Source organism: Varroa destructor, unplaced genomic scaffold (assembly GCF_002443255.2).
Source record: "Varroa destructor unplaced genomic scaffold, Vdes_3.0 BEIS01000006.1, whole genome shotgun sequence".
In the NCBI taxonomy this organism is placed as follows: domain Eukaryota; kingdom Metazoa; phylum Arthropoda; class Arachnida; order Mesostigmata; family Varroidae; genus Varroa; species Varroa destructor.
Genome location: NW_019211459.1, coordinates 21,087,010 through 21,101,837, shown reverse-complemented (window position 1 = coordinate 21,101,837; position 14,828 = coordinate 21,087,010). Strand labels below are relative to the sequence as shown.

At 39.8% G+C, this 14,828-nt stretch overlaps 1 protein-coding gene across 1 annotated transcript; it reads right to left on the bottom strand.

Annotated features, from left to right (window-relative positions):
* Positions 1–189: 189 nt before the first annotated feature.
* On the bottom strand, positions 190–14,076 carry LOC111253143 (carboxypeptidase B-like). Its single transcript, XM_022812143.2, has 9 exons — positions 13,243–14,076; positions 11,220–11,456; positions 8,979–9,078; positions 7,996–8,097; positions 7,138–7,350; positions 6,891–6,987; positions 5,742–5,887; positions 4,628–4,769; positions 190–727 (listed from the first exon to the last, which is right to left on the bottom strand). The coding sequence occupies exons 1-9, from the start codon at positions 13,467–13,469 to the stop codon at positions 501–503; spliced, it is 1,491 nt and encodes a 496-aa protein (XP_022667878.1). The 5' UTR covers positions 13,470–14,076; the 3' UTR covers positions 190–500.
* Positions 14,077–14,828: the final 752 nt, after the last annotated feature.

The window sequence follows — 14,828 nt, the reverse complement described above, 5'->3', positions numbered from 1 at the left end:
CGGACCGCAGCGGAATGAAGAAGTTGCGCAACACTAAGTGAGGTAGGAGTGAAGATGCAGCATAATATTATGCCGTCATAAAGAGGCCTGCTGTTAAAAAAGAAACAGCTTACAGTGATAAACAAGTATTTCCAGAACTCAGAAGTCGAGTCTACAATGTAGGTTTCATAAAATCACTACAAGATGCAGTAACCAACGAGCACAGATACGGTATATTAATGATTTTTTCACGCACGTACATGCTATGTGCTATATACAAACCAGGTCGTATGATGTACATTATGCCCATTCTCTATATAAAGATCCTGTTAAAAGTAGGTTTACAAAGCGGATAACTAACCACTGCAAGCCATAAATTCAATTTTTAAAGTCAATTTTCAAAATTTGCCCATTTCGTCGTCATACGCGTCTATTCCACACCGTCCGATCACTGGGTCTGACGGGATTCTCTAGTGTTCCGTTGTTGCCCGGTCCTAAATCGTCAGCTGCCTTATTCATCGCTACCAAGCCGCCGTATCGGTGACGTGTTTGACAGCTACCTCGCCCCGTCTTTCGAGGTGGTCAATAAGATGGCGGAAGCCCTGCACCAGTTCCATGCCAGATGGGATGATGAATTCGTTAGGCAAAATGAAACCAAATTGGCCTTTGTCCCTAAGCTCTATAACCATTGCATACTTGACCTTAGCTGAGTCGTGTACCCAGTCGATGGCAGCACCAGACGTGTGATCTGTAAACCGACAAAAAGCACAATAACTAATCGAAATCGTAATCGATAACAACATGTGGTAAACATAAAAGTGTGCTCATTCACACGTAAAATCGCCTATGCAATGACTATGAACGATTTAAGCTACATAGAACTAATATAGTCAATGCCATTGTTTCAAGTTGAACCTACTGTAAAAGAACATCGCCAGACTAAACCAACTTCTCCCACATGAACATAGAGTATACTTAATCTTCGTAGCGATTTTTTTTCTATTCCAAAACAAGATCAAAATCCTGTATATTAACTACTATATAAAAGAAAATATTACATGTATATGGCGTATGTAATGATCAAGGCGTAAATATACTTTTTGAGTGAACAGTGATTGGAACTTTTACCGGCCGAAACGCAAAGGCTTGAAAGTTATCCGCAGCTTGTCTGAATGCCAATGCCCAATTGTTTCTTTTCGAATTCGGATCTCAATTAGTGAAGTTGCCGTTTGAAACGTCTGAGTGAAAAGTAAGGTATAGGCAGTGAATGGCGGTATAGAATTTACCCATAAACTCTATACATTTTTAATGGAGATATGCATCCGAATGACAGTTCGGTAAGTGTATTACGGAAGAAGTAAGCCATGGACATCACAAGAACTGTCGAGCAGACGCTCCCCAGGGATAATTCAGTGGCGGCACCTGGTGAGAATTGCGTACGAATGCAGGGGAAACGCAATTGGCTCAAATAAGCGTGAGGTAGTCTAGTTTCGTGACGTAGCATTGTCATACTTTTTGCTGTTTTGGTACTTAGCCGTGTAAACCAATACTTAAGTAATGCCTTACTACATGTAGAGATGTTCTTTAGGCCACAAAAATTACTGAGAGGCTATCTTCGCGCATGAAAAGTATCCGAAATTGATCAAAAAGGCCATACTTGTAACCGGTTTCAGTAAGAGAATAAAGAAGTACCGCAAGTAGACATAGTGGATCGGAAGTTGGACGATGCCTATAGTCTTCCGTGAAGAAATTTGGCATCAAGATGATTCTTAACTTAGCCCTGGGGTATGTTTACTGTTGAGCATCCTTCTCGCTCATTTCTGTCACCCGAGACGCTTTATTATCATGGACCAAGTAACTACTGCTCTTATTTAAGCCATCTAGCATGGTCACTGTTGAATTTTAGATAGCAAAATCGAATTTCGTAATCATGCCTACGTCGCCGCAGCTGCGAACGCATGGAAGATCTTTTTACGGCCTGTTGGCTTTTGCTGGGAATATCTGTTTTAGTTGGTTGATTGTAAGAGGTACATACCAAGCAGATCTGATATAAAAATAGGCAGGACGGTAAGGTTATGGAGAGGAGGTTCAGTTATTCCTATGAATAGCAATATACGGATGCTTCCGACAGACCCTTTAGATAGTTTACGAAATGAGAATTTCTTAAGTGGTGCTATAAAAGAACTTTTTTAAAGTGCTTCATAAAGCTTTTGAGTGAGTCAAAGCGTTCGCGAAAGCTGCTTGCGGCCTTGTGCTATGGCAATTATCATAATTCTTTCGTACCAGGATTCAAGGCTTAAATCGCTAGAGGATCTGTGAAAAATAGGAAGGCATATTTCCCGTTTATAATATAATAAAATAATGATCCCTAGATAGGGATGTTCGATCAGGAAGTTAGATGCGTTTAGGTCTTTTATCTGTTCATATCTGCAAGCTGGTTTACTTATATGTTTCTCCGGTGACGAGTTCTAGAAATAGCAATAAATGCAACAATTATACTACAGAACCAAGAGCTTATTCAATCAGCGTACTATGCTGCCTTAAACTACGATATAGTTTAACGAATCAAGCCGTGCACATACTAAAACATACAAAACTAGAGGATCCTATGTACTAAGCCCCTTCGATCAAATACAGGCCGTTGGGGTTGTTCGATCAATAATTGTGGTCATGTTAACAACCATATTTTATTAAGATTACCATCATGGCCGACCAAATCGAGTTCAAGGAAATAACCTTATATTGAGCGATGTTTCTTTTTCTGTGTAACGAAACTTGGAATAAACGATATCGTACGCTCAATCACTCACTTAATGCCAACACATAACAAGTAAACGATTGATTGGAAAGTGGACAAAAATGAAATACGCGCCGCGCAATTTTTGTGGCGTGACCCACTGATGGACATTATCGAATACTAAAACAAATCGCACGTAAGATCGCAAAAACATCTAAACTCCGAGCAACAGAAAATACAGTGTAACTTCGGCCAAATAGAAAACAAGTGTCCATCTCTGTTTCAGATCATACATATGCACATCTATCCATTAAGCACACTGTTTTTCTTACGTGCATCGAACGTGCAGATACGACATCAATAATGATAATAATGGAAATTATTTATCATGTAGAGAAACTTGTTTTTCGGTCAACGCTAAACGAATTCGAAGTTCTACAAGAGTATCGGGCCGGTCCGACGTCACTGACGGCATCAAGTACGCGATCATTCATGTTCTAAAGGTTTCTCATATTTAAAATTTCCCTTCACAGCTAAATAGGCACATTTTTGCAAATAGCTATTTCTGAATCATATATGGCCGGCCGCAGTCGCGGTAGTAGTCGATTTTTCTCTACCATGCCACTAGTGGCCATACGATAGCTGTTATTTCGCAACGAATTTCCAATTGCGTAAGTAAATCATATTGGCCTTTATTTTACATATATAAAATACTTTTACGTTATAAAATTAACAAGAACATTTATGAAGGCTTGCTTAAAGGATTCCAACAACAGTCAGATAGTCAAAAATCAATAATCGGAACCTTTATATAATAACATTTATAGAATGTGTTTAAGCTCGTATAGTCAAAAATACATACGCATAGATAGGATCATGTGCGAAGAAATCGTTTGAGACTGAAGCTTAATGTTGACACATACTAGCTTGTTCAGAACTATTTCGTGAATTGGATAATATTTATGTAAGTATAAGCAGACCAGATGTGACGAACTCGACATTAAATCCTCCGGTATTTATGACTTTAAGCTGATTGAGCATGATCCGGGAATAATGAGATTAGACGAGAAGTATATATATATATATATACATGAGAGAGAGCGAGAGAGAGTAAGGACAAAGCTCAACAGCGGCTTATATAACTTCAGTAATCTTCGAGAAACGCCAGCGTTATATACCCTTCACGAGGTGGCGTAACGAAGGACAGAAGGGTCATATGATAATGCATTTTTCGACTAAACTTGGAACCGATCTGGTCTGAGTGTGAAGCTGCGTGTAAATGTAGGGCACTTCGTGAAGCAATGATTTGGTGTAAAGAAACGAAAAGAAAAATTATTTCAATACCCAGACGCTGACATATTTTCTTAGTTGAACATCACAAAATAGCAAAACTATTGCCAGTTGGTTATATTCTGCTTTATTGTCTGTAAAATATATTGCTCCACCCAAATTCATAGCACGCTTCCATATAATAAAAGTAGTTAATATAGGTTAATATTTCGACATTTATTATGTAAAAACAATTTGGCTTTTTCTAAAAAACATATTTTCAGCATTACATACGACAGGAAAAATCAACTAAGTATTTCATAGGTTTTTGGTTCCACTGACGTAAAGAAATACTTAACTATTCTATACAATTCTGTACATTGAAATTGGGTCCAAAAAAAAATGATGTGCTTCTAATTACAGCTCCTTTCAGTCGCACATGAATCTAAGAGATGCATCAGCATAACACGCAAGGCATTATTGTCAGAGCTCACTCTATGTAGCCTCGTCTTGTTCTACAATATTGAAATAAACTTCAATTGCTCCAATCTTTTAGCCGATAAATGTGTTTCCGTTAAACCTAAAGGTATAACATAGGTACTGAGATGTAAATGAGCTAACTTCATCAATGTACACACTTACACATCGTGTTGGCTGCGGTTCCGTAACGGAAAGTGGCATTAAACTGTGTTTTAAGTCCGTCAACAAATGCCATCATCGCAGCTGCCTGTTCGTCGAAGGATTCTGGCTTTACTTTTGTGTACCCGTACGGTGACATGACAACCTGAGAAAATAGAAAAAAGTCAATATTTTTTTTGATAACGATGCATAAGCACAGCACCAGCTTTACACATTTATCGGCACCACGGAATAAAAACAAATCCCTTTCATAGTAGGATTTCAGTCCGTACGAAAGGCTGACGAACAGGGTCCCACCACAGTTCCTCACGATAATATCAAAACGTAGATTTTCTTCAAAACGTTGATCAGAACGCAAAACATGCGACTGAGTCTCGGTGAGGGCGTTCCGAGAAGGACTAGACGCCTTATAGCGGTTATTTCCTATATTCCTTTCGAGATTATGGGAATTTCTGGTACAAGCACAGAAGTTGTCGTCAACGGAGATAGCAATTAGGTTCATGTTTCACTAAACGAGACAATGTATATGCATGCGTAGTTAAATATGGCCTTGTCTCTATCTGCATCGAAATGTCACGAACGAAAACAATACTTTGTGGCCTACTATAATGTTTTTAACCTTTAAATTTAACCGCACTTTTGGTTGGGCTCGATTTTTAGAAGTACAAAAAAGGCATATACCGTATTAAAAGGAGATTATGAATGATGCCAATTAAGTTGTACTATTAAGTTTATCTTCCCTGCTTTTACTATGACGTTAACTTTGTGATTATTCCTGGCCAATATTATCTCAAGTAGGTTTCAGAGGCAAGACGCCTCTCGGTCTTGAAAGAGATAAGTTGCTCAGGAATACCTTCTCCAAACAGATACAATTTCAGCCCAGCGGACTTTCTTGCGGACACTATAAGTGTTTAATTTATTCATATTACTATAAACGATCACGACCTAAATCATTTGCGTAAGGCAATCTTGTATAAGTTGAGATTCGGCAAACGTTTGTTTCGCGTTTCTTCGTGTCCAATTGACTAAGACATATTTTCCAACTGTGCTGTGATATATTTTCTGCGACGATAAGAAAAATACGTGAACACCATTACGAGTTGTATCGATGTACCACCTGGGAATACGAGTGAACGTTCAAGTAAACGATCAGACGGTCTCTGAGACGTGTCACACCATTTCTCACAGCCTGTGACTCCTTCTCAGAGAAGGCTGATGTACCACCGTAATTCTCTGCGCACGGATTAGCACTTGAGCCTCGTTCTGTAAATAGCCACACAACAACACAGGCTTATCTAAAATTCGGCAGAAGCAACCGCGCCAGATACGTATATGTGCATTATGTTTGCAAAATGTTCCTACTTTAATAGGATAACCAATCGTTACAGGGATCTGAAATAAATCTGGACTCTGTCTTCATTTTAAGCTTTAAACTAACGGCTAAAAAAATATGGTTCTACTATAGGTGTTTATAAGTCTTTTCACCTTTGCACAGTGACTCAGTAGTGAATATATCCAAAAAACAAATAAGCATTGACTTGAAAGTTAGCTTTACACGTTTGTTGGCCGATAGATAATAACCGGCCTTAACAATTTAGCCGGCGAGCTCCGATGAGGCACTCGGCGTGTCAGCTTTTTCATTTTAGACGAATCAAATTTTTAATGTACGTAAAAGTATTATAAACATGCCATAACTTATGGGGCTTTATTTTCTCTTTTATATGCAGTCTTTGATTAGTATTCCAATAAATGTTTAACCCTTGAAACTGGATGTAATCTCTGAGCTTTGAACTCTTTGGCCAGCAAGCTCACAACACGTTACTCAACGTGCAACACACTGACCAGATAAATCAAATTAACTGCTGAACTGTCCATCACCCCCCAACCCTAGAGGTTTTTAAGGAACATCTAGGCTCCTTGCTGTGACTAGCCTGGTTGGCATAGTACCACATCGTTATACATAATCATAGCAATAGGAACATAACGTCAAAATTCGACGTTTTCGTGGCACATTCGATGTTCTCATTGGATCAATTGTGATACTTAAAGGGCACCAGAAGCTATAGCTGAACGACTCGGAAGATGATTTCGACAGTTGTATAAAAGTATATGAGAAAAAAACTCCTGCAAAAGTAGTTCACTTGAATAAAGAAAAAGTTTCTGCTCATTATTTTTCACGGTTGCAAGCTTTAAGCAGGAGTTCTTTCATGCCACAAGTAATAACTGGAACTTGGAGCATCTGCGATGCTCTTGAGTCTGTACTTACTGCCAAATTGAACTCCGAAGTTTCGATTGGGGTCAACACCTCGACAGAAGCGAGTGAAGCGCATTGTTTTCCTTCTGTTTTTCCTCCATAGTCGATTCTAAAGAAAGAAGTGACACACATCGTATTGACCTAACTCTGTATTGTCATATAACTGCTTGGTTGAAAAGTGATTGATTATGGGCTATGAACTCGAAATGATTCCACTCTAGGGAGTGCAAATGACTCTGTCGAAGTTTCTACTTCTTACCGAATTCCAAGAATATTCATATCCATCAGGGTTGATCACAGGAAAGATGTACCAGTCGATCTTGTCGGTCATTCCTTCGGTGCTTGGCTTATCCGCTTGATCTTCGAGAAGTCGATGCGTCAGATACATAATGGTTGCGGGAGAGATCCATTCTCTGGCATGCATACCGCCATCGACGAAAATCGCTGGACGATCAGCCGAACCCGTTCCGATCTGTTTGGCCATTGAGGTCACGGTATTTCATTTGAGTGTCGCAGCGAGATCAAACAGGTAACGGTCGACGTATGACAACTACTATCGATTCATTTTAACGTTAGCTATTCTGACATTCAGCTTTGTGTGTACTGGAAATCATCATCATCGATCTCTGGGTGGCCGATTCGGTAAACGGAGCAAGGTTAGGATGTGATTGAATACAGTTATGCCAAACCATTGTCTAATTAATATTTGATATGATCAAGCAGATCGGATTAGTTGCGGTATTAACTTAGTTTTTCGTTGTTTACTAAGCTTAAAACTGCAACTTTTTTTTACCTTCTTTGAAATGTTGACAACAATACAGCAAGCAGATATAAGAACATACCTGAATTCTACCAGTGTTGCACATCTTCATTGCTAGAGTTTTTCCAGTAGAAAAACACGAGCTAGTAAATCGTCGAGATCGATATTTGATAGACCACAAACTCGTTTTAACAACAGAGAGAAACAGGGACAGCATACTGAATAGTGGGGTTAAAAATCTAATGCCCATAGAAACACGGCATTTTTTGCTACTCATAGGCCGACTAATATCTGTATAGAGATCCGCACGAAATCATCCTACGGATGCAGCTGATAACAGTCCGAGTCGCGACTTACCCGAATGCCTGTGATCAAACGCCCCTCTGATGTATCTCCCAAGACAAGCAATTTTGTATTATTAGAATGTTTCTGATGAAGCATTACAAGGGATTCATTGATCTGAAATATACAACCACAGGATCGCTTATAACCATAGTGCATCAAAGTTACACTTCGAAGTGTAGGACGTTGATTTCATCAATACGTGAAGATCTTCTGACTATTTGCCGATTTTCGACTAATTCCAATGTTTTAATGTACCATTTATCAGAAAAATAGACAATCTAACCAATTTCTGCTTGGCAGTATTTAAAGCAGAGTATCAGCTGCAATCGCCATTGTGCAAGTATGAATGATATTGTTAGAAGCCGGAACCAGCGTAGGCACAATGATTAAATCGTTCGAATTTAATATTGACGTATTGCTACCACAGACGGTGGTAATCAACAGAATGCCTGCACGGACCCCGGTAAATTTGCATTCAGGAAAACTGGCTACAGTTCCAAGTGCTACTCGCAGGACGAGTCGAAACTTCTTCAGAGTCCTTTTACGACTTATGCACTCCTGAGAAATCCGTAGAGTTCTATCAAACCGCGCACAATTTATCGAAATTTTAAACCATTACTTGTTCAACTCTCACACAGAGATTCATTTCTCTTCAACGGCGGACTACACGTTTGACAATAGCGACTCTTAAGAAAAAAACAAACTGTGTTAAAGTGATCACATTTGATATCGTTACCATTAGTCGAATGAGCCATTAGATAACGATCTCATCTCGTTTTTTGGATTGAAATGCTTCGTATGGCAAACTTCATACAAATAATTGAATTATTATTAAAACAATCGTGCTTCGATGAGACTCTCTGCCGGACAAGAGAAAACTAGGTGACTATCATTTTTATTATTTTTTCCGCTATATTCCAGCATTTGTAACCATCCAGACCAATACGCGGTCCATACTCGGCGCAATCTGCTCTATGCTTGAGCTGAAAACGTACCTCCTTTAGAGTGTGGTACATGCCGAGCTGAAAGGTCCCATCGCGAGCTCCCAATCCATCCTCATCTGCGATATTCTCCCTGGCTTCTTTATCGATCCATCTGAAAGTAGATTCAGCGTGCATGACGCATTTTGATGGGTTGAACGTTCCCTAATATCGAGGGGGCCGATATAAGAACATTGTTATATAAGGATATGAGGACACTTTCTGCTACTAACAAATGAACCCGCGAAATTTCAAAAAAATACATTTTTTGTGTGAACTAAATTGAGCGCGTTGAAAATATGTCGAATACGCCTGAGTTAGAAACATTTGATGTCCAAACATTTGTCAATTTGGAATCTTGTATCGTGAATGATAGTGTATTTTGAAATGATACTATGTTACAGTTTATTGCTTGTTAGCTTACTAAAAATATAACTGGTTACCAATCATCGCGATTTCATAAGTTTTTACGGTAACTAATGGAAGCATGTTTTTTTTCTTGTATCTTCATATTGATCGATCATTCCTGCTCCCTGAATCCCTGATGTTGCTCCACTTGTAATTAATGAAAATTTATATTTACATTCTTTTTTGCGTGGTAAACTTACAAATTGAGATAGAGAAATGCTGTTATCAAAATAGATGTTTATACCTTTGATAGTATCCTTACTAAGACGGCTGCCTTACAACAACAGCAATTTTCGATCAACTAATCAGATTCGATTCAGCTCAAAGTGTCAGATCTGACCGGCCCATTGGGCTGCTCTCTAGGAGCGGAGACTATGGTCTGAAGGTTTATCGAAATGAATAGGTAGATACTTAAGCTAGTTAGGACATTGTCATGACGGCTGTTTACGATTAACAGCTCTTTCTGGGGTAAAGTGGATGGTACAATGACGGGGGTGCAGACGTTTCATTTTAACAATTCTTGTTGGATTAAATGCTAATTTTGTAACGCTTTTATAGCTGCTCTCCACAGAAAATAATGCTTGCTTTTAATTTCCTTATATCCGACAACATACGTGTATAGACTAGCTCCAGTATGATGACTGCAGTCAAACCCCGCAGAAAAAGCTGAGTGGCGAGTTTCACAACGATATATACACACCACAGTGAAATATAAACCGGTATAGTGTGCACCAATATAAGCCACCTGCGTTCTGGCAGCAAGAGGAACGAAGTAGCAGTAGCAGCGTCAATTGCATTGCGTGTCATTGCCAAGCAATAATCATGAGTCGTGCAAAAATCCTCAACCTCATAAAGATCTCGTCAGGGTCAGTTTGTATGTTCCGCCACGGAGACAACTGGCAACTTTAACGAGTACAACTTAAGATGGACTGAGGTCCTTATGGCAAGCGTTTTGCATTCGCAACCATATAGTACTCTTGACCTTCATTACGATACTAAAAGGGAATAGGTGTCTGTACGGCAGCGCACGACTAAGCTAGAGTATGAACAACGGGGTTGTTTAACATATCTTTCTTCAGAAAACGCTGACGGAACTCGAATAAGGACTTCTAGATGCCGTATAGGAAGCATACCCCCCCCCCCCCCCGTGAAAAGTGTGAAACGCATTCAAAATTGTGGGGTGTCATTCCAGATTTGGGTAAGACGACAAAGTTAGTCTGGACGTCCAACAGCCTTCGACTGAATATCTGTCAAACTCATTCACTTCGGGAAACTTTCCTAAAATAGAGATTTATAGAGCAGAGAACAATCGATCAATGAGAGTTTAGATCAATAATACATGAATGTGAATTTCCTATAGTTAATCTATTATTACTTCTTGATTTACAATCAAGGTTATGAAGCATTTCTTACAAACAAAATTAAAGTTTATTCTGCATATTATACTTACTTGATGCGTTTATCGTCACACTGATTGATGATTATCATACTTTTTTTTTTCTACTATGCTGTACAATGCTTGAGCAGTTTTAATGAATTTCATAATAACACGTAGTAACTTTGCAGTTTTAAAGGTCTTTATCCAACAACTTGTAACAAAAAGCATTTGTACCCTTAGGTTTTGATGAAAGCTGCAACTGCACACACGAATCTATGCGGGCATCGTATTTATGACCTCGTTCCTGTCTACCTCTATACTAGTCTAGTTGGAACGTTTAATGGCAAGCAAAATGGTAGTCCCCACGTTTTCTTCTTGTTACGAATTTGTTATATCAAAGATATGTCGTTGGTTTTTTTCAATGTTGGTTACCGTTTCAATCAACTTGTCATGGATACTGTGTGACCTACGTTTGTAAGTCGTTGGTTAGTGTTGAGAAGGTGATATTCGCAGAGCGTAACGTTTTAGTGATTGTCTTCAACGTGGCCGGTGCAATACGTATAGTGATCTCTTGTCCAGTCAGACGCGGTTCATCCCAGAAATCGACAGATCTCGATCCATCAGCCCGTTCCGACCACATCTGCCAGAGTGCGAGTAACTTCTGTAGCTGCTGTTCGGAACCGATCTTCATCCGAAGTAATCGATGGCTATAAATTGTGCCGCCACACACAGGTAGAAAACACATTCACTTTTACATTCGGTTTAATGGACTATGTTTGAGTCGTTAGGTGACTCTACATGATAACTTGACCGGCTTCTATTGTACTGACAACGAGCTGGGTGTAAAATCAGATTCCGTTAAATTTGTTATAATTGTCCTTTTTTTTTTCATATGAGACATCTGCTCTCACGCAGAGGAAATTTTCTAAAATTCTAGGACGCATTTAACAAAGCATAGAACTTGTAGGAAAATAAGAATTAATTTAAATGCAACAGGGAACGAAGTCTCTATAATATACATTTTGATCAGTAACAGAAGCGGTTGCAGGTCCGGGCAGAGAATGGACCTGTGCCTTGCTTCACGCTATCGAAGCACCTGATCGAAAACATGAACACAGGCATTAGCAGAAGCCAGATAAACATTATATGAGCCTTTTTTTGATAACTGTAATCATATTGCTTATTATATAAGGGCTAATAGTCTGAATGTTACTACGGAAGCGGGGCACAGATTTAGACTTACGTGTAGTATGTCAAAATTGCGGTATAAATCTTTTTGGTTAGAACCGGTAAAGCCTTACAAGTCCTAAGGAAAGCATGAGCGATAAGAGACCATGCAGTGATCTCTGTAAAAATGACCCTAATCCAAGACTATATTTCCTGCTTGAAACACGAAAAGATACAGACCGAAACATCGAGCGCCATACTCAAACAACGGTACGCTTAGGTTCTATAGAGTAGTTCTTAGATATCCAGCGTATATTGGAAGGCTGTATTCATATCCAGCAACGAAGATATTCTTTCGCATCGCCGCTTCTGGTCACTGAATCTTAATGCAGTATTTCTGACAAACTTCATCAACAATATTCGGCAAAGGACCCCAACGTGGCGAAAGAAAGCTACAAAGCTAAAGAAACTATATAAATGATAACAAATACGGGTTCAGTCATCGAAGAATGGATAGCCATGTCCAAGTTAACACTATTTGGGCATCGAACGTGGCCAGAAGCCATCTATTCGACATGGGAAGAAATGAGTTTCGCTAGGTATAACAACAACAGAGATTTTACGATGACGGCCAATTCATCTACGGCAACGGCACAGGAGGCTCAGTATTGGCACTGATTTATGCAGAAATACTACGCACGAGATATACATGATATATAAATGCGCTGTGTCAAGTTTGCGATGAAGATATGCATCATAGTACTGAGATCTAACGCAGGACGCCAGCGTGAACAAACACCGTTAGCGCAACGGGGCCTGTCACATAGGACAAAGGTAATTGCCATCGGGATGGTACAACGGATTTCCTATCTAAATCATCCATTGATTTAAGGGCGCCGCTTGCTTGGGTGATGTGAAGCAAGGCTGCCTATATACAAAAAAGATATTTCTTATTATATTACACCAATACGAATTGGTACTTGGTTCTTTCAACGGAACAGTATTTAGGTAGGTATATAACGACGAAAAAATGAAAGACAATTTTCGAACTAATTGTTGGTTTAATTTCAAAATGAGATCAGCTCCGATATCGTTCTTCCCCTGCAAGTTCAGCGACTGAAGTCATTCTATTACGACATCTGTCTGACTCATTAACGGTGCTCCAGACGGAACGTTTATATAGTCTTATTTTTCGAATTCAATAGGTTCATCCGAATATTGTATTCCGAAGATGTACATACAGCTATGATATTAACTACGGAACTTCATAGCTGTACGGAAATCAACATGTCCTCGACATTCAACCGCCCTTCCTTAATTACTTACCCACGGTATCGAACAACTTCGTTGCAAGGATCCTGCTTGCTTTGCAATACTACTTGCTCTGTTTCTACTATGCACTCTCTATCTTGATCACTCACAGCACATCGAGACCCCAAAGACTCGTGGTAGTCGTCGACCGCCAGGGCACCGAAACACAGTATCGTCAGCCCGAACGATGCCGCAGACACTGCCCGCATCTTGGCCAGATCCCAGTGCAATCCGACGAACATCAACTGTAAAATTCAGTCACTCTATAGGCGTCGCCGTATAGTATAAAGTCGAGTAGAAATTATGTTTGGAGCCAGTTATTACTAATTTCTAACGCATCATCGATCGACAGAGCGAAAAGGGGATTCCTAGCAAGCTTTGAGCTTCGTTTGTATTTCTTGCTGTTTGTCATCTTCCAACGGGATTTTCTGCTTCTTGTTCGGCCTTTCCCTCGCTATGGCAAACGCACCGTGGCTGATAGCCCTAACAGGAAAGACCGCTTTCAGTTTTCGTTCGACGGCTCCAATCTTCCTCATATTACATCAATTTACTACTGCTACTTCTGCACAGTCTCGCTACGGGCTTAACAACACGTTCGGCCAACTTGCTCATCGGCCAAAGAGCGCACAAGCGGTCGTGCAAGCTCGCTGTGTCGCGACCCATGGTTTCTCACTGGCAAAACGTTCCCACTTGTCACGTGTCTTCCTCGCCCAGGTCCACCCTGGGTAAGCATCATGATCCTCTCTTCCTGCTGCTGCTGCTGCTTTCGCCGTTGCTGTTATCTCGTCCGTTACGTTATGATGTCGCGCCATAGATACTTGTTTCTTCAAGACTGGCAGAACTGTCTTCACGATAGCACGTGAATCCAACGTCGCTACGACTGATGCTAATGCCAGCGGCTTCTTCTATGTCCCTTCTGCATCTAAAGATTGGATCAGCGCTGTCGCCTCTGCTACAAAAGTCGTCTCACTGTTTTCTACGCGTTTTCATCTTATTCGTATAAGTTCGTAATAGCTTTCAATGAAGTCGACTACCAGCATCCATTAGATACAACAACAGTAGCAGCGTACAGTCAAACGTAGGCGACGCTAACATGGGAAGTTGGAAAAAAATGTGTTAATACGCAAATGAAATCGAACAAAAAAAACATAAAATCTCGTAACGGAGTTTAAAAAAAGAAACAAATTTGTGTCTTTAAACAACGCTTTTTTAGTAGTTTGGGTTATTTCGAAATTTTAGCGCGGTTAATTATGACAAAGCAGAAGAAGGATGGGGAAAGCTAGGTGGACAGAAAAATGGACGACACATTAAGGCTTATAAAAGCAGTGCACTTCCTGGAAGATAGCGAAATTTGAGTTTTCCTATTGTGACAACACCTAAATGCTTCGAGCTTTCACCTTCGGTTTTAGGTGAGTATTGCTAAACACAACTGGCCCCTTCCGGTACAAAACGAAGTGTCTATGTTTAATTGAAGACATCTAACGAATGTATAGATGATTCAGGGGGGCAAAACATGCCAACATTAGCATCTGATGAAGGATACACAGCTTACTAATTAAATAAAAGACAAATTATCTCGCATGTTTTCAGATTTCTTTGCT

What these genes read in the sequence shown, in the direction of transcription:
- LOC111253143 (XM_022812143.2), bottom strand. Translation starts at nt 13,469, where the DNA reads ATGTTCGTCGGATTGCACTGGGATCTGGCCAAGATGCGGGCAGTGTCT. An exon ending in GTTTGATCACAGGCATTCGG is followed by an intron (nt 7,351 to 7,995) that starts GTAAGTCGCGAC and finishes ATGGCCAAACAG; the next exon opens with ATCGGAACGGGTTCGGCTGA. An exon ending in ACGTTCACTCGTATTCCCAG is followed by an intron (nt 4,770 to 5,741) that starts GTGGTACATCGA and finishes CTATTTTCTCAG; the next exon opens with GTTGTCATGTCACCGTACGG.